At 42.5% G+C, this 18,994-nt stretch overlaps 1 protein-coding gene across 1 annotated transcript; it reads left to right on the plus strand.

Moving 5' to 3' along the window:
• The first annotated feature begins 1,645 nt into the window (after positions 1-1,645).
• Positions 1,646-17,484, plus strand: LOC108697247 (shootin-1). The gene is made up of 16 exons (XM_018227158.2): positions 1,646-2,165; positions 4,417-4,466; positions 5,025-5,085; positions 6,250-6,344; positions 6,682-6,841; positions 7,116-7,213; positions 9,559-9,640; positions 10,337-10,431; positions 11,700-11,846; positions 12,566-12,719; positions 13,194-13,332; positions 14,195-14,256; positions 14,790-14,881; positions 15,164-15,226; positions 16,534-16,693; positions 17,335-17,484. The coding sequence occupies exons 1-16, from the start codon at positions 2,126-2,128 to the stop codon at positions 17,442-17,444; spliced, it is 1,608 nt and encodes a 535-aa protein (XP_018082647.1). The 5' UTR covers positions 1,646-2,125; the 3' UTR covers positions 17,445-17,484.
• The last annotated feature ends 1,510 nt before the right edge of the window (positions 17,485-18,994 follow it).

Genomic DNA, 18,994 nt, shown 5'->3' on the forward strand with positions numbered 1-18,994 from the left:
CAGAATGTTCTGTTATACAGATAGCTAGAATCTCAGCTGCCATAAAGCAGGACAGGACTGCTGCTTACAATGGGGATCAGATAGGATCTGTGCAGCCACTGGGACAGAATGTTCTGTTATACAGATAGCTAGAATCTCAGCTGCCATAAAGCAGGACAGGACTGCTGCTTACAATGGGGATCAGATAGGATCTGTGCAGCCACTGGGACAGAATGTTCTGTTATACAGATAGCTAGAATCTCAGCTGCCATAAAGCAGGACAGGACTGCTGCTTACAATGGGGATCAGATAGGATCTGTGCAGCCACTGGGACAGAATGTTCTGTTATACAGATAGCTAGAATCTCAGCTGCCATAAAGCAGGACAGGACTGCTGCTTACAATGGGGATCAGATAGGATCTGTGCAGCCACTGGGACAGAATGTTCTGTTATACAGATAGCTAGAATCTCAGCTGCCATAAAGCAGGACAGGACTGCTGCTTACAATGGGGATCAGATAAGATCTGTGCAGCCACTGGGACAGAATTCTCTGTTATACAGATAGCTAGAATCTCAGCTGCCATAAAGCAGGACACGACTGCTGCTTACAATCAGATAGGATCTGTGCAGCCACTGGGACAGAATTCTCTGTTATACAGATAGCTAGAATCTCAGCTGCCATAAAGCAGGACAAGACTGCTGCTTACAATGGGGAACAGATAGTATCTGTGCAGCCACTGGGACAGAATGTTCTGTTATACAGATAGCTAGAATCTCAGCTGCCATAAAGCAGGACAGGACTGCTGCTTACAATGGGGATCAGATAGGATCTGTGCAGCCACTGGGACAGAATGTTCTGTTATACAGATAGCTAGAATCTCAGCTGCCATAAAGCAGGACAGGACTGCTGCTTACAATGGGGATCAGATAGGATCTGTGCAGCCACTGGGACAGAATGCTCTGTTATACAGATAGCTAGAATCTCAGCTGCCATAAAGCAGGACAGGACTGCTGCTTACAATGGGGATCAGATAGTATGTCAGTTGCAGTGAAAGGGAGCCTTGCACTATCTGCGTGACTGCTGCACAATTTTTTGTAGAAGTGAAATAATGGGGTGGGTGGCCATTTCTGCTAAGCAGTTGGAGAAGTGAGAGTTTTCTTGCGGCTGTATCACTCTCAGTTCCCTATGGAAGGGCCAAGGTCTCTGTACTGACTGTCATTAAGGATCAGACACAAGCGGCTGGTGAGAGTTTAGTCCATGTAAGAAAAACAAAAAAAAAACTTATTTTATATGACAAATATTTGATTATACCAGTGCTCTGGAAGTCTTTGGGCATTTCAAAGAGGGTCTTTATCAACTGATTTCTTAATTCATTTCTTAATGGATACTATATAATAAATTCTCAGCCAGGCTCTACACCAGACAGGCTTCATGAGTCGCTTCTCACTGATAAGCAGCAGAACCATTGACCTAATCCTGTTATTGCTACGAGCAGCAGCAATCCTCTTTTTCTATCTCCCCTGCAGGCTGACCCCCACTTAGGGCTCCTCATGGGGCAACTTCGGATAATGAAGCGTCACGTGTGCATTGCCGCAGGCGATTTTCATTTTAGCAGGCGGAGGGCAGGGAGAAGGCAGTTTGGGGAGATTGCCGCCCCGAAGAAGAGGAGATTTGTCACTGGGGCCACTAATCACCCCGAATCTGCTTGTGTGGCCAGACCCTTACAAATGTAAAGTTCATTGTTGTGCTGAAGGCAGGTTACTATCAGTTATACAGGCTGCCTCTATACACTCCCTACCCATACATTTAATACCAGCACCCCTATCTAACAGACATAAAATAATACAGATACATTCATATTCATATACTGTATCAATAGTAGAACAGTATCACACACAATAAGCAGGTGATTGCCCCCCTTTCACTGACACGTAGTCCAGCCAACGTAAGCACGGGCTGCTCCATCTGAATGATTGCAAGCTCCACCTTGGAGTTGGTCTCTTCCAGCAAACAATGAGTTACATCGATGCAGCCGAGAGGGAAAAGTTTCATTTCCTCAAAGCTTTAAGAATGAAAATGACAAACAAATTGAGGCTGTGACTTGTGCAGATTCTACAGGACCCGTCACATCACTGTGAGAAGAATATGAATTCCACCAACGATGAGTCCCACCAGCATCTCCCAGGTTAGGTCTCCTTCTTTCTCCCGGGTGTTGTTGGTTTGAGCTTGTAATGGAATTCAAATCTTTTTTAACTTTCCTCCCCTTTCTTTTCTCTTTTATTGATTGATATTTTGCCTCCTCTGTAATTTCCTCAATGGCGATTCCCATGTTAGTGACTGTAGATAAAACAAGAGACGTTTTTTCACCTGTTCTACCTGAGATTAATTGTGTCATTGGGCAAAAAGCTTAACATTTGTTTATCTCACTGTGGTTGGGCAGCAAATTATTGTTCCATCTGTGTTCAAAAGCTTCACAAGATCAGATTCTATTAGTTCTAGTTCTTTAGAGCTTAGGCTCCTGAACTCTAAATCTGCCCCTCAATGTACATTACATTCATTTCCCCATTGAAACATTTTAACTTCACATTTCATTTCAGTTCTACTGTAGCTAAACTCAAAATGGCTTTACCTCTCCCTACTATACCTGCTATCCCACATCCATACTCCCTTCCCAGAGACTATTATCCACTGTTACTATAGACATCATCTCTCCCTACTATACCTGCTATCCCACAGTCACACTCCCTTCCCAGAGACTATTATCCACTGTTACTATAGGCACCATCTCTCCCTACTATACCTGCTATCCCACAGTCACACTCCCTTCCCAGAGACTATTATCCACTGTTACTATAGGCACCATCTCTCCCTACTATACCTACTATCCCACAGTCACACTCCCTTCCCAGAGACTATTATCCACTGTTACTATAGGCACCATCTCTCCCTACTATACCTGCTATCCCACAGTCACACTCCCTTCCCAGAGACTATTATCCACTGTTACTATAGGCACCATCTCTCCCTACTATACCAGCTATCCCACAGTCACACTCCCTTCCCAGAGACTATTATCCACTGTTACTATAGGCACCATCTCTCCCTACTATACCTGCTATCCCACAGTCACACTCCCTTCCCAGAGACTATTATCCACTGTTACTATAGGCACCATCTCTCCCTACTATACCTGCTATCCCACAGTCACACTCCCTTCCCAGAGACTATTATCCACTGTTACTATAGACACCATCTCTCCCTACTATACCTGCTATCCCACAGTCACACTCCCTTCCCAGAGACTATTATCCACTGTTACTATAGACACCATCTCTCCCTACTATACCTGCTATCCCACAGTCACACTCCCTTCCCAGAGACTATTATCCACTGTTACTATAGACACCATCTCTCCCTACTATACCTGCTATCCCACAGTCACACTCCCTTCCCAGAGACTATTATCCCACTGTTACTATAGACACCATCTCTCCCTACTATACCTGCTATCCCACAGTCACACTCCCTTCCCAGAGACTATTATCCACTGTTACTATAGACACCATCTCTCCCTACTATACCTGCTATCCCACAGTCACACTCCCTTTCCAGAGACTATTATCCACTGTTACTTTAGGCACAATCTCTCCCTACTATACCTGCTATCCCACAGTCACACTCCCTTCCCAGAGACTCTTATCCACTGTTACTTTAGGCACCATCTCTCCCTACTATACCTGCTATCCCACAGTCACACTCCCTTCCCAGAGACTATTATCCACTGTTACTATAGGCACCATCTCTCCCTACTATACCTGCTATCCCACAGTCACACTCCCTTTCCAGAGACTATTATCCACTGTTACTATAGGCACCATCTCTCCCTACTATACCTGCTATCCCACAGTCACACTCCCTTCCCAGAGACTATTATCCACTGTTACTATAGGCACCATCTCTCCCTACTATACCTGCTATCCCACAGTCACACTCCCTTCCCAGAGACTCTTATCCACTGTTACTTTAGGCACCATCTCTCCCTACTATACCTGCTATCCCACAGTCACACTCCCTTCCCAGAGACTATTATCCACTGTTACTATAGACACCATCTCTCCCTACTATACCTGCTATCCCACAGTCACACTCCCTTCCCAGAGACTATTGTCCCACTGTTACTAGAGGGTGAGGCACCATTTCACATGTATCTATGCTGAATGATAACTACCACATGCCCATATTGTGTTAGCACCCCATTCCCATTCCAAGCACAGACACCTGCAGAAGTAAATTGGGGAGGTTTGGCTGCAGTGCGGCTTGTGATGGAACAAGCATTTTGGTGACATTTTCCACTTCAGTGATCAGAGATTTTGGTAAAATGCTAAATGTAGAACTAGGACCTCCTGCTATAATCCACGTTTGTCTTTCTTCATTAGCAATTCAAGAATTCAGTGATACCGACTCATTGCCAGACAGTGAAGCAGAGGTAATAGTCACAGTATGGGTGCTGCTTATTATACACGGGAGCAGAATATGCTGAATATTGGTTGGAGTGGGAGGATGATTGTAGTTGTGAATGTTGGAGAAAATGTAGGTACATTATATCAATAAGTTTATAAAATGAGTGTAATATAATTGCCCCTCATGCTTGGAGTGATTTCAAAATGGAACGCAGAGATCTGTGCTCCCCCATGAATACAGTGCTGCTTGTGCTCAGGAGCTCTGTATTCATAATGAGCAGCAAGGGGCACTAGTACATACATCATACATATTACTAGTAGTATCATCATACTCACTGCTTTATATAGCAAATATGGAGTTCTATTCATTTCTATGAGTAACAACAAATCCCTTTGTACTTTCACCTTGAGCAATAATAACTCACCTTGATCCAGGAAGCAAGAAACACTCTGTCTGATTTTGGGTAAAGTTGTGACTGTTGAATGAATTCATATACTGAAATTCTGAAGCCAAGTTATAATTCCATGATGCCAATATATTGTAAAAACTGCACTTTTCCTTTATTCTCTCCATTTTTTAACAGAAAGAGGAGCTTGAAAAAGAAAGGGAAGATGCTATGAAACAGTTGGAGGAATTTAAGGACAGTGAGTATCAGAATTTTTTTATCCCTCGCTGTTACCCTGCCTGGGGTCAGGATCTGTATTTCTGTTCAATGGTTCCCCCAACAATATAGTCTCAAGTCTTCTGTGTATCCCCTATAATCAGTATACAGCATTGCCATTTTTTAAGATCAGCTATTCTTAGTCCTCATTTTTTAAACTGATACATTTTAGACATATTTTTGGGGTAGATCTTATTCTGGCAGTTGATGGACATGATAACTGAATGAGAAAGAACAGTTATTAATAAGAGAAAGCGGCGGCTTAATATAATAAGGACAAATTAAAGACAAGATGGAACAGTAGGGCAAGATGGAGACAAAAGAGCAAGATGAAAGTGGAAGGTCAAGTGTAACTCATTATATCAGGGCATCCTTACTAGCTGAAAAGTTGCAGGTCTACACCACTAACAACAATTTAGGTATCTGAGGTTGGAAACTTTTTAGTCCAGGTTCCACCACAGTTAAATATGGCCAGGGTCAGACTGGGCGAACAGGACACCGGGAAAAATTCCAGTGGGCCTGCCGACCCAGACCCAGTCCCCACCTGCAACCCTGAGCACTGCAGCGGCCTGAGGAGGGCTATGGCCCCAATAGTGTCCACAAGAAGAGAAAATAGGTTAAGCATGAGAGGTTGCAACTGGGTCGCAGGGTGGTTGCAACTGGGGTGGGTGCCTTGGGGGTCTTCTGGCCCCTAAGGCCCCCAGTCCGACCCTGAATATGGCCATCTTGTTATCTTGCTGTCATTGGGTCTTCAAGCCCTTGTTGCGCTCTTTATAATAGAGGACAGGCAACTATCTAGGGAACATTTTGCATAATCAGGGTTTCACTTTTAGAAGACAACGTCACCCAAGTTTAGTGCAAGAAGTCCTGGGAGCCCTAGAAATAATGTCTGTTTTAGATGCTCATCCTTGCACCCAGCAGTTTGCATCTATTCAGCACAGGTGAAGGAGCTGGTATTTGATGCAAGGTCTGGCATAGGGCAGAGTGTATTGATGTAAGTACCTTTGTGAATAGCGTTTTGAAAGCCCTCTCCTTATCTCACTCAGTAGTGACAGGTGGATACTATAACCCCTGGGTTCTTTTCACTGTTATAACCAACTTGATCATGTTTGTTATGAATTCAGCCTGCATGTGACTTGCCTTGCAGTATCTGAGCAGCTTCTCGCTGAGCTGTCAATTCTCGAAACCGAGTTTGAAATAGAGAAAACGTGCCGGACACAGGCAGAAGTCTATGCATCTCAGGTAGGTACTCCTGTGAAATAAATCCCAATATATCCCTGCATTTCCCATTTCCACTTCTACATTTAATTTGTTTTCATATAAATGTAAAACACCTTGGTTATATGCTCCCAGTAGGAGTTGCCATGCTGCTTTAAAGTATGTTGGCACTATATATTTAAAGGATAATGATTATTATTGCACATATTGTGCACTGGTTAAATAGCAAAATGGATCAGATTTATATATGATCAAAATGTATTTTCCTGTGCAATTAGAGGTCTGTAAGACAAGTGGGGTTTCCCATTGGAGTAAAGCCTAAGTAGACCCCTGCTGCTGAAATGCAAAAACTTCTCTGCAGGTCCAGAAAGAAAACCGAAAACTAAAGCGGATTAGCATGCAAGTGATTCCCATATTACACGACCTTCCTGAGGAGATACAGAATCAAATCTGTCAGGAACAGCCTTCAGCCAATGACTTGGCTTCTGAAATAGAATGCAAGTACCAGCAGCAAATCAAATGTAAGTTTCAGGGTGATAGTATGACATTAAGAATGGTATCAGTATTTTTAAGATATATTTTCTACAAATAAATGACTAATAATATATATTTTTTGTGTTAATAAGCTAGTGAGGGCATCACTCCGATATTATTATAGCACCTTATCGGGTTGTCCACTATCCCCCCCCCCTGAAATCAAAATCCACCCTAAAGACTGTTTTGCTATATACTGTAAATCTCTTTAGAGCTCATTATATGAGTGTCGGTGTTGTGTGTATTATTTCTTGTTTTTAGATTTACAGGAAACTATTAATACATTACTGGAGGAAAAGAAGGAAACAGCATTTGAGCTAGAGGAACAGAAATGCCAAATCAGAAACCTAAACGAAAAGGTAAAACTTTATTTTGACCTGTTAAGTTTCTGTACCACTGGGCATCTTACAACATAAAATATCACACCTACCCTCTTTATTGGTGCATATTCTTATCTAATATGTATATTTTTATGTATATCCCTTCTCTTATTAGGCATCAGAACCAGGGTGGCCCAGAAATTTTCCACCCAGTTCTGAATTTCTATTTGGGCAGCACTTTTCCTTTTTCAAAAAAAGGTTTTTAATGTTTTACTATAGTTTTTGAGATTTAAATGGTTTAAGTGTGATTTCTCAACCTAACATGATTTTCCAGCTCAACATTCTTGTGCGCTGACCATGTAGTGCAAAGTGCTGACAAATGCTGGAACCAGCCAGTCAGAGCAGGGGAGATGTCAGTGACTGACAGCATGAGTGTGTTGGTTGCAGCCAGTAGAAAAATGTTAGGTTGAGGAGCTCACAAATAAATCATTAAATGTAAATGACTGAAATTAATAAATAATAACAAAAACAGAATTGCAAAGAGATACAGTATATAAAACAGTGTTTTCAGTTTATGGGGTTATGTAATAAAAGGCACTAAGTTTGCCCAGGTGCCACAACCCATAGCAACCAATCAGCAGGTAGCATTTACTGGACACCTGTTTAAAAGCAAACTTCTAATGTTTTGCTATGTGTTACTGCTCCTGGGAAAACTTAGTGCCTTTTATTATATATGGGGATTAGTGTTACATTAAAATAATGACTTTTACCTTTAAGAAAGTGGTTCCCGAACTCTGGGGGCAGCCATAGAGGGGTGCAGTGCCAGCAGGGCAAAGTAGAGGGCAGTAAATGCTAGGGACTCTAGAGGTTGTTCAAAAGCCTGACTAGAATCAAAGCAGAGCTTTCATTAGAAAATTATCAAATCTTATTACTTAAGGCAGAGGTCCCCAAACTGTGAGACTGCCCCTAAGCAATGTAGCCTAAAGACCCATTAGATGGAAATTTGGTGTGAATGGTTATTCCCAAGATACTAACAAGCCAGCTTGAAGCACAGTAAGGTTGGGATTTGGGGATAACATGGTTTGTATGTCCTAGATAGTCTAGTGTTATTTCATTTCTTTGTAACCTGCTTATGAAGAAACAGGGTTCCCCAATACATATCATGAACCACGGATGTTTGCTTGAGCCCAAAACAGGCCATAGGGCACAAATACATCTTTTGACTATGTGCTTAGGTTCCTGTGCTTTCACTAGACTCCTGTGCAATCACTAGGATTCTGAGTTTCCCTAGCATCATAGGTTATCACTAGGATTCTGGACTATCACTAAGCTCCTGTGCTATCTCTAGTATCATTCTCAGGGTATCACTAGGATCTTGAGCTATCTAGACTATCACTAGGCTCCTGTGCTATCACTAGATACCTAGGTTGTCACTATGTTCTCATTCTATCACTAGGTTCCCATGCTATCACTAGGATCATGAGCTATCATTAGGATCACAGGATATCACTAGGCTCCTGTGCCATATCTATTATCACAGGATATCACTAGGACCCTGAGCTATCACTAGACTCCTGTGCAATCACTAGGATTCTGAGCTTTCACTAGCATCATAGGTTATCAGTAGGATTCTGGACTATCACTAAGCACCTGTGCTATCATTAGAATCATGGGCTATCACTAGATACCTAGGTTGTCACTAGGTTTCCATGCTATCACCAGGTTCCCATGCTATCACTATGCTCCTGTAACGTATGGTATCTCAAAACAGACCCAGACTGGCAATCTGTGGGTTCTGGCAAATGCCAGAGGGGCTTCTATAAGGTGCCATAGAAAGTCAGTATTTAGTGGGCTGGTGGGGGCTGTTTGGGCCTCTGTGTACCTGAAATGCCAGGGCCTATTTTAATTCTCAGTCTAGAACTGTCTCAAAACCCAGAACAAACCCCAAGGTCCCAGTCTCAGGTCACACTTCTGCCTCTAACAACCACCTTTTGCTTTGTGGAGCCCTCCACTACTCGGATGCCACCAGGTCTTAAGATGAGAGGATCAAGGTAGGAGTGCTCGGGGCAGGCAAGGGAACTGTAAAGTTTATACGAAGGATGGTGAACAAGGAGCCTGGTCAAGGGACAGGCCAGGTCAATACCAAGCAGACAATTCGGTACCAAATAGGAAGCAGACTTGTAGTTGAGGTTACAGGCCAGGTTCAAAAATACCAGTAGTGCAGTACAGAATTGTGATCCGAGGGAATGAAACAGGGTCATCATGAGATCATGAGATTCCTGGGCTATCACTAAGATCACGGGATATCACTAGGCTCCTGTGCTATCAGTAGGATTATGGGCTATCATTGGGCCCCTGTGCTATAAAAATGTGTCTTTATGCAGATTGAAGAGGAAAGGTTGGAAAGAAACTCCCTTGCAGTCATGCTTGAGCAGAATCAAAGAACTTTGCTGCAGTTAACCAAAGGTGAGCAGATTTGCTAGATTTATAGCTACAGGGATTGTCTCTAATGCCACTGGTATTCCTAACTGCCATCCCGGAATCCCCTGTCCCTGGAATCCCTTGCCAATAATCCCCTGCCCAGAATCCCTGCAAAGTGCTGCATGTTTACGGCAGCTTTGAATGAATGGATAGATATGTATATACCTTTTACATTTCCAGTCTACATATTATTTAATCCTCCTTTTACTATGGCAACCTTCTCCTAGACAAAAGGAGCCCACTGAGCTACAGCTATAATAGCCACGCTTGCCATTTGTCTAATGGTTGCCCTAATGCAGAGGGATTATAGGGGCTTTTTAAGCAGAACATTGTTATTCCCTGGTGGGTCCAGCTAAAGTATGTAGTACAGGAACAACATGTTCAGCCTGCATCATCCAAAACGGGCGCTCCATATACTGGGGATAAGTAATGGCTTCCACAAATCTGGCTCAGGCACTGTGTGCTAATGTCTATAGGCCCTTGATGTGTCTGCTCAATAAATCATTTATTTTATGCAGGCAGCTATACCCTCAGCCCATGTAGGGAAAATAATATGACAGCTGTATAAAATACAACTATACAGAAAAGGATAGTAAGGTTATTTTAGGTCATATCCAATGATAATACAGTAACTTGTAATAATTAATTTGAACTGAGAAACTTTCCTTCTCCCTGGAGCAGCTTCACTGAAGGTCTCCCAGGAATACAAAGAGATGATGCAGCACCTGGAGGTGGAGCAGGACCTACGGGATAAAGCAGAAATGTTTGCTCACAAGGTTGTCAATATGAAATATGACTTGTTATATTGCTCTTTTTCTTTTGGGAAACAAAATGGCCTGGCTGCTGTTTTGATTCAAGTGGTATAGCAGCTCCTACCTATATACTGATCTAAACTTGAGTGCACCGCAATATTTCTATGTGTATAAATGTATATAATACACAAAAGCCATAAATATCCTGTAAATTTTATCCTTATAAACGGTGAGTTCTGATGTCATCAGTTATAAACGGTGAGTTCTGATGTCATTTCTGTCACATGACTTACTGAAACTTGTGTATTATAATAAATAAAGTACCCCCAGTTGCAAAATATGAGGATATTAGAAGTTACCTCAGAGTTCCATGACCTGTATAAAAACACTCGGCCTTCGACGTCGTACTTTTATATGGTCATGAAACTCCTCGGTAACTTATAATATCCCTATATTTTACAAGAGGGGGTACTTTATTCACTATATCCTTGTTATGACCTAAGGGGGCCCAGCCTGAAGACCATTTAGGGGGAGATTTGGGGTGAGTGTTTATTATTTGTACCCTGGGTTCCCCTGGAACTATAGCAGGGTAACACCCCAATGTTTCTATATATCTGTAACATTGTTATGAGCTAAGGGGGCCCAGTCTGAAGGCCAGTTAGGAGGAGATTTGGGGTGAGTGTTTATTTGTACCCTGGGTACCCCTGGAACTATAGCAGGGTGACTGTTACCCCAATGTTTCTATATATCTGTAACCTTGTTATGAGCTAAGGGGGCCCAGTCTGAAGGTCAGTTAGGGGGAGATTTGGGGTGAGTGATTATTTGTACCCTGGGTACCCCTGGAACTATAGCAGGGTGACTGTTACCCCAATGTTTCTATATATCTGTAACATTGTTATGAGCTAAGGGGGCCCAGTCTGAAGGTCAGTTAGGGGGAGATTTGGGGTGAGTGTTTATTTGTACCCTGGGTTCCCCTGGAACTATAGCAGGGTGACACCCCAATGTTTCTATATATCTGTAACCTTGTTATGAGCTAAGGGACCCAGTCTGAAGGTCAGTTAGGGGGAGTGATTATTTGTGGTGTATTTTGGTATATTTAACCTTGATATGACTTTGGAGGGTTAGGGGCCAATCAAATGTTGGACCAAGCTGGAAATTAAAGGGACCAAGCCCACCCCAATCACTGTGTTAAGAAATAAATAGAGCAGTACAAGCACAACTGCAGTGAGCAGATAAGTCTGTCCCAGGTCCAGAATCACAGAACAAATAGATTTCTTCCTCATATATATCAGATGCTGAGGGACCAGCAGGCAGCTAGCAGGCAGAGTATGATCCTGATGCAGAGTGTTGAACCCAGTATGATGTTACTGAAAGCTCTGGATGAAGTCGGCAGCCTGACCGCAGCTCTGGAAGAAACTAAACATGATCTACAGGCAAAGGTAATGTTCTAGTCTGGTGTGGATTATGGAATAAAAATTAACCTGAACAGTGACCTCATTTGAGTATAAATTGGGGACAACAGAAGGCATCGCAAAAAAGACATCACAGTAACTACAGTGCTCCTGAAACAAAATAGATTTATCATACTGAGCTCCAAGTACTTCTTACTCAATTAGCCTCCAGAATTCATCACGGTACCCACACGTATCCCAACAGAGATCGCAGTACCTACAAATCCCCCCAAAACACACCACAAACCCACACTATCAAATTACCCAATTCCAGTTTCTTATGAATTGCTCTCTCTCTCTCTCTCTCTCTCTCTCTCTCTCTCTCTCTCTCTCTCTCTCTCTCTCTCTCTCTCTCTCTCCCTTTCTCTCTCAACCTCAACCTTCTCTGTTACTCCCAAAGTCAACTTTTTCTCCTTCTTCTGCATATTGATCGTCTACCTTCCATAATCTGTCATAGCCTCATCTTGAATATCTGCTAATTGAGTAGGATATAGAGTATAAAGGCCACCTTGGATCAATGACCCTATTAAAAATAGAATGACACATATATAAAGCAGGTGAAAGACTTGAGACATATAGAGGACCAAGTAAAACATGCCTTGTAGACTGATTGGCCACATCAACCTTGAGTGAGTGAGTGAGTGAGTGAGTATGCAGTGTCTTCACAGTGCTGAGCACTTAACTATGTGTTCCATTGTTCTTCCAAGATACACAATTTAGAATCTCAGCTAGAAGAGAGGCCTTTACAATCAGATTTTGAGCTAGTTCAAGAAGAACTTAAAGTAACAAAGGAGGAGAAAAGTTTACTGGAAAAGAATCTGGAAGAATCTGAAGAGAAACAAAGAATGTTGCAACAGAAAGGTGAGGTATACCTTCTCAAACCTTTCAAGCAATTGCAGAAAAGTGGGGCATGAGTTTCTAGAAGGTTTCTAGAAAGAGCAGATTTATTTCGGTTTAAAAGGAAGGTTCTGTATTCATAACAATCAGCACTCAAATATAAATTCTGGATATTTGTGCCCATATCCTTGATACATCCATATTAAGACCACCCTCCAATCCACCCAGATGTAACAAGACTCAACCCACTTTCTGATTGGGCGCAATGTGGGGAACAGATGCATGGAAGAAGGGACCAGAGGAAGTATACATAGACCTTAGTCACACATGTCAGCAAGGTCAAGGCAGGAACTTTTTTGGTGCTAATGTTTGGCTTTCTGGATCACTTTATAGGCAGACAGAATAACTATTCACAGAGCACTTGTACCAACAGAAGTGCTGATTGCTGCCGTTATATTCCATCCTCTCCATGCTCTAATGTATAATTCTCACCCGCAGTCAGTTCCCTGGAGGAAAAACTTAGAGAGGCGGAATCTCTTTGGTTGAAAGAAGAAGAACAAAAGCTTGTCCCAGTGCCTGTGCCACCACCTCCACCACCTCCGCTGCCCCATTGCATGTCTGGCAAGGCCCCAGAAAAGTAAGATTAGAGTAATGGGTAAATCTATTTCAAGCAACTCAAGATCAAGCACAATAAAGTTCACTGTGTGAGGCTCTGGCTATTTAAATCCAAGTCTAATGAATGCTAATTCTTATAAGTGGATAATGCTCAGCAGCTGGTAATTCAGATGTACCAGGGCATCAGCTCTGCGTGTCTCATCAAATAGGTTCATGTATGAGATATTCCAACTGATGATTCGATGAACGTGCTACAGATCTGACAGCCAAAAGCCTTTGAAACCTTACATACCAGTAGAGCCAAATACTGGATTAGACTCAGAAACGAGTGAACTGATTCAGCAGGTTTTTCAATACTGTAAGGCAGGGGTCCCCAACCTTTTTCACCCGTGAGCAACATTCAGATGTAAAAAGAGTTGGGGAGCAACACAACCATTAAAATATTCCTGGGTAGTGCCAAATAAGGACTGTGATTGGCTATTGGTAGCCCCTATGTGGACTGGCAACCTACAGGAGACTCTGTTTGGCAGTACATCTGGTTTTTATACAACCAAATCTTGCCTCCAAGCCTGGAATTCAAACATAAGCTCCTGCTTTGAGGCAACTCGGAGCAACATCCAAGGGGTTGGAGAGCAACATGTTACTCACGAGCTACTGGTTGGGGATCACTGCTGTAAGGTCTAGGAACCCATGGCAACCACTCAGATTTATGTTTCAACCCGCTGACCATTTAATGATACCCACTGATTCGTTGCTATGACTTACTAGACTTGGGCATAGAACCAAACAAACAACTTCAATGCACTGATACGCTCCTATACAGGTCAGTGTCTGCTTTTACTTGAATAATATGGATAATAACCAAATCTTCCATTATGTTTTAGCCCTTTAGACTTCATCAAACAAAGAAGAGGATCAAAGGTAGCAGGAGAGAACCCAAGTAAAAGTAAGAGTATTGCAAATAACTTTTTTAGAACGTACAAATACAGGGTCAGACTGGACCAGTTAGAAACTGGGAAAAAACCCGGTTGGCACAGCCGACCCAGACTTGCTCCCTGCCCTGGGCAATTCCTCCTACATCCACCCAGGGCGACAATCAGAAATCACGGGGGGTTGCAGCTAGGGCAGGGGTCCCAGAGGCAGAGGTGGTCTGCAGCTGGGGTTGGGGGGCCCGTGGATGGTGTGCAGGCCTATAAGGAGGCAGCTCCGGTGTGCCCCAGGCCCCACAGTTGACACTGTACAAATAGAATGATGGATAAGTGGGAGGGGCTTGTAACAAGTAGTTTAAAGTAGGGGTTCCTCATCTCTAGCTGCGCTTTCCTTCCACCGATTCAATCATTTTCAATTACTGGTTTGTATTCATTCACTACATAATGGTAATACAACTTTTTGAATTTATGCAATGGTTAAAATACACACCTGTGACTTCAGCGGTATTTAACAGCCGTTTGAATGAAAGGCCCCCATCTTTCTTTCTAGGCTGTGATGATATTAAAGCAGACGCTGTGATGGAGATGATGGAAAGAATTAAGAATGGCGTGATTCTCAGGTCGACCACGAGAGACAAACAGGTTTGGCTGTACCACATTCTTTGCTTTTTCTTTAGAATTATATTCTTATTCATAGTTCATGGCAGAATAAATGATAATACCTCTAACAGGTGCAAATGGTGCTCCAGTTCTAGTAACCCATGGTAACCACTGGATGCTATGGGTTACTAGAACTGGAATTAACTTTGTACCTAGTGTTGAATTACTACTGCTCATAATAAATTGTAGTGTGAACTAAAGCAGCGTATATCGATATGTTGAATAGAAATCCATAAATCCGTAATTCTCATAAATTCTTCTCAGGGTCAGTCTGCTGCCACCATCAAACGTAAAAGTGTCATCAATGAGCTTCATGTTATCCTGGAGGTAAGTGAATCACTTTCAAGACCCACACCCTACTGCTGTAACCATATCTCCTGGCCCACAAGGTAGGCTGGAGGGAGGAACAATCATCACACTGTGCAGCCCCCACATTAATAACAAGTCAGCTTCAGATCTATCAATATCCATTTTTGTTAATTTTCTCATTCAGTGCAGTAGATCACTTGCCTCTCATCAGCGATGTCTCGTTATTATGGTTGAGTCCGGGGTTGTAAATACAGGGGCCTGTGGATCATAATCAATGCACAACATCAGCATATTGTTGAGTTACCGATGCCTTTCCTTAAGCTTTGGGTGGTGTCTCATATTACGATACCAAGTGGTGGTGGGACCCAAGGTCAAAAAGTTTGTGACGCTAAACAAGCCTTGGATAAATCTTTTGTGCAAAATTGGATTCCTTTGCAGGTAACTTTTGGGGGTCATTAGTTCTTGTTGTACCCCATCTTAAAGGGGACCCGTCACCCAAAAAAATTATTCAAAATCCTATTTTATCACATTAGTCAAGCAAAATGAACTTTAATTACACTATATAAATTATTTGAATCTTGTTTCCTTCAGTCTGGGATTTCAAAATTATAGCAAGCAGACAGCTGCCATTTTGTGTGCACTGTTATTAAGACAAGTCTTGTATCATCTCAGAATCTTGTTTGTGCACAAGAATGGGGGACCTGATGTCCATCCCCATGTCCTGGTTACACAATTAAATGGTAAAGAGAACTGGGGGAATGTGGGGAGAGCAGTGACATGTAGGAAGTGCTGAATGGAAAGTGAAAGTAATTATCTGCCTAAGGCATAGAGGAGGGGCAGACAATATTTGATTGACAGCTGAGATTTTTAAATGAGCTTACAACAGCTATGAATGCTTTAATAAAAAATAGAAATTGGATTTCATGTTTAATTTGAAAAGGACTTTTATTATACAGATTTTTGTGTCTGGGTGACAGGTCCACTTTAAGACAGCTCTGTAACTATATAAACCCTTTTATTTCCAGTCACATCATCTACAAGACTACAGCCAACGTTCAAGTAATGTGGTCATACATGGAGTTCATTGTATGTGCTAGCTTGGTGTAACCATGAAGCATTTAAGTCACTTTCATTTTCAGGCCAAGAAATGCTTGGCTTTGCATTAATTCCCAGCAATTTACAATGGCAGAGGACCATCAAAACCATTACTATAGTAGACATGACCATCCCATGCATACAATACAATGTAGGGTGCAAGGGTCTGTAGTCCTAAGTTACAAATACAGGCATGACATGCAGCCCCCAATGACTCCCTTTTCTTGCAGGATACCATGAAGAAGCCCATTCGGAAAACAAGTTTTCGGAGAAGTCGAAAAGTGAATGAGAACGAACTGGAGTCTGTGCTCATGAGGAGGCGTAGAATAGTGGATATTCCCCTACAAACAGGCAGGGGCATAGAGAGTCTCGGTGATCCTCCAGGAAAAGGTGCAAATTGATCAGAGCAAATGGTTATGGTTTTAAAGCCAGGATCCCCAAACTTTTTTTAGCCATGAGCCACATTCAGATGTAAAGAGTTGAGGAGAAAGGAAAATGTTCCTGGTTAGTGCAAAATAAGTGCTGTGATTGACCATTAGGTAGCCCCCAATGTGGACTGGCAGCCTACAGGAGGCTCTCTCTGGCAGTACACTTGTTTTTTTATACAACCAAAACTTGCCTTCAAAACAGGAATTCAAAAATAAGCACCTGCTCTGAGGCCACTGGGGGCAACATCCAAGGGGTTGGTGAACAATGTTCAGATATGTTTTCCATACTTACTGTATCTGCCAACAAGCTGCCAGCTCCCCTTCATGTTACAAACTGTTGTTAGATCATTATAAGGCCAGTGACGGGGGGGGGGGAGTTTATTGATCAAGTACAAAGCTCTGATAAAGGGAATGTACCAGTCTGTTTCCAATGCACCTCAGCAAGATTCCTCACTATTATCGTTAGTGACCTTAGTAGACTAGCAATTTGCAACACCTTGGCATGAATTAATAATCAGCAACTAGTCAGACCTCTTGGTAAAAAATATAGGCTTACAATTACCCTTTCAATGTAACCAGTTTTACTTTTGTCCTTGTTTGCAGATGAGTCAAAACCACCTATTGCTCCATGGGTAAATGAGAACAGTCCAGTGCTGGTCAAGCTTAGACAGAGGACCTTTGAGCTCCAGCGGAGTAGAAGAAAGGTTTTTTGAGATTGCCATTGTTTTATGGAATAAACAAACGTTCTATGAATGCAGTGTCAATATTATGGATCATACTAGCAACACTGAGCAATGATCAAAGAGATGTATCATCTTATGTACAGTATATGTAATCTGAATTTTCATTTTACCTTTGGGTTAATCACTTAAAGACCATCAATAGACCTAAGACATGCAATCCTTTCTCTGCATAGAATATGGGATATTCATCACCTTATGAACATGTTCAATTATGTGCCTACACACTAGTATTCAGTTTGTGGAAACATATAACTGGGTACAACTCTAGAACTTCACAAGGTCATCTACAACCAACCCAATGATGTAGATTTGAAGATGCTGCATTTAGACATAATTGCCATATTTATAAGCATGCAAATGTAATGGTACGGCAAAATATATATATATAGTTTTCCCTTGCATATAAACTCCATATTTACAGGATTTAAAGATGATTTAACACCACCCTTTACTTGGCAAAGTTTATTAACAAGCATCCATCTTTTTTGCAACACCCCTACATCACATTATGCTTATTTAAAGCTTGTGTATTATATATGCAACTACAGTGTTAAAAGCACCAGTGGAAATTTTTATTCTGTGCCATTTTTCACACCACCTCAGAGAGTTTTTAGGGTCCCCTTGCAGGAACTTTGGGAACCCACTTATATTAGCTTAAAGACAACTGTCTCTGAGGCCTAGCATGGCTCCAGTCTGCAGGCCAATTCCTCAACCAGACCAGTTGAGGGCCCTCATCAAGATCCAGGCCCCTCATAGTGCAGGGCTTGAGGGAGTCTTATTTATGGCACTGCATTGCCTATATAAATAACTTAAGTAGTCTTGTAATGTCACTGCAGGCTCCAGGCTGCATTCATTGTTGCCCCTTCCCTGTGGTTTCTAAATGGCTGGAGATTTAGGGCTGCAAAGCTGGTGGGAATTCCTTGTTTCTTTGCAACAGAGCAGGGCCAGGCCGTGCCGCTCAGGCGCCCAAGGTAAGCAGGCGTACGCTTCGCTGGCGTAGCCCGAGTGCGCATGCGCAAGGCTGCGCTTGTGTGAAAGAAAGATGTGGTTTATCGTCTTCTTGCGATCCTGCGCATGCGTGAACGTGCGCATGCGTGAATTGGTGCGAGCATGCATTCGCTCGCATGCGCGGGAGTGCAAGAAGATGGAAAAAACACAAAGAGTCAGGCCTGGGGGTAGGCGACAGAGGAGGTACGTGCCTGGTGCCCCCCCCAGCTTTGCGCACTAGGCACATGCCTACTCAGCCTACCCCTAGTTCCGGCCCTGCAACAGAGTGATAGAAAGTGAGTCTACTCAACTGCTAGGTTGTGAGGGGTTTCCAGCACTTATACAGTTAGGTCAATAAATCTTTGGATAGAGACAACGTTTTTCTAATTTTGGTTCTGTACATGACCACAATGAATAAATAAAACAACTCAGACTCAGTTGAACTGCAGACTTTCAGCTTTATTTCAGTGGGTTGAACAAAAAGATTGCAGAAACGTGTGAGGAACTAAAGCCTTTTTTTAACACAAACTTCA

This window comes from Xenopus laevis, chromosome 1L, assembly GCF_017654675.1.
Source record: "Xenopus laevis strain J_2021 chromosome 1L, Xenopus_laevis_v10.1, whole genome shotgun sequence".
NCBI lineage: Eukaryota > Metazoa > Chordata > Amphibia > Anura > Pipidae > Xenopus > Xenopus laevis.

Bases quoted from the DNA above. Each gene is read 5' to 3' on its own strand.
- LOC108697247 (XM_018227158.2), top strand. From the start codon at position 2,126: ATGAATTCCACCAACGATGAGTCCCACCAGCATCTCCCAG. The intron at 4,467-5,024 runs GTAATAGTCACA...ATTTTTTAACAG, and splicing joins TGCCAGACAGTGAAGCAGAG to AAAGAGGAGCTTGAAAAAGA. The intron at 14,257-14,789 runs GTAAGAGTATTG...CTTTCTTTCTAG, and splicing joins AGGAGAGAACCCAAGTAAAA to GCTGTGATGATATTAAAGCA.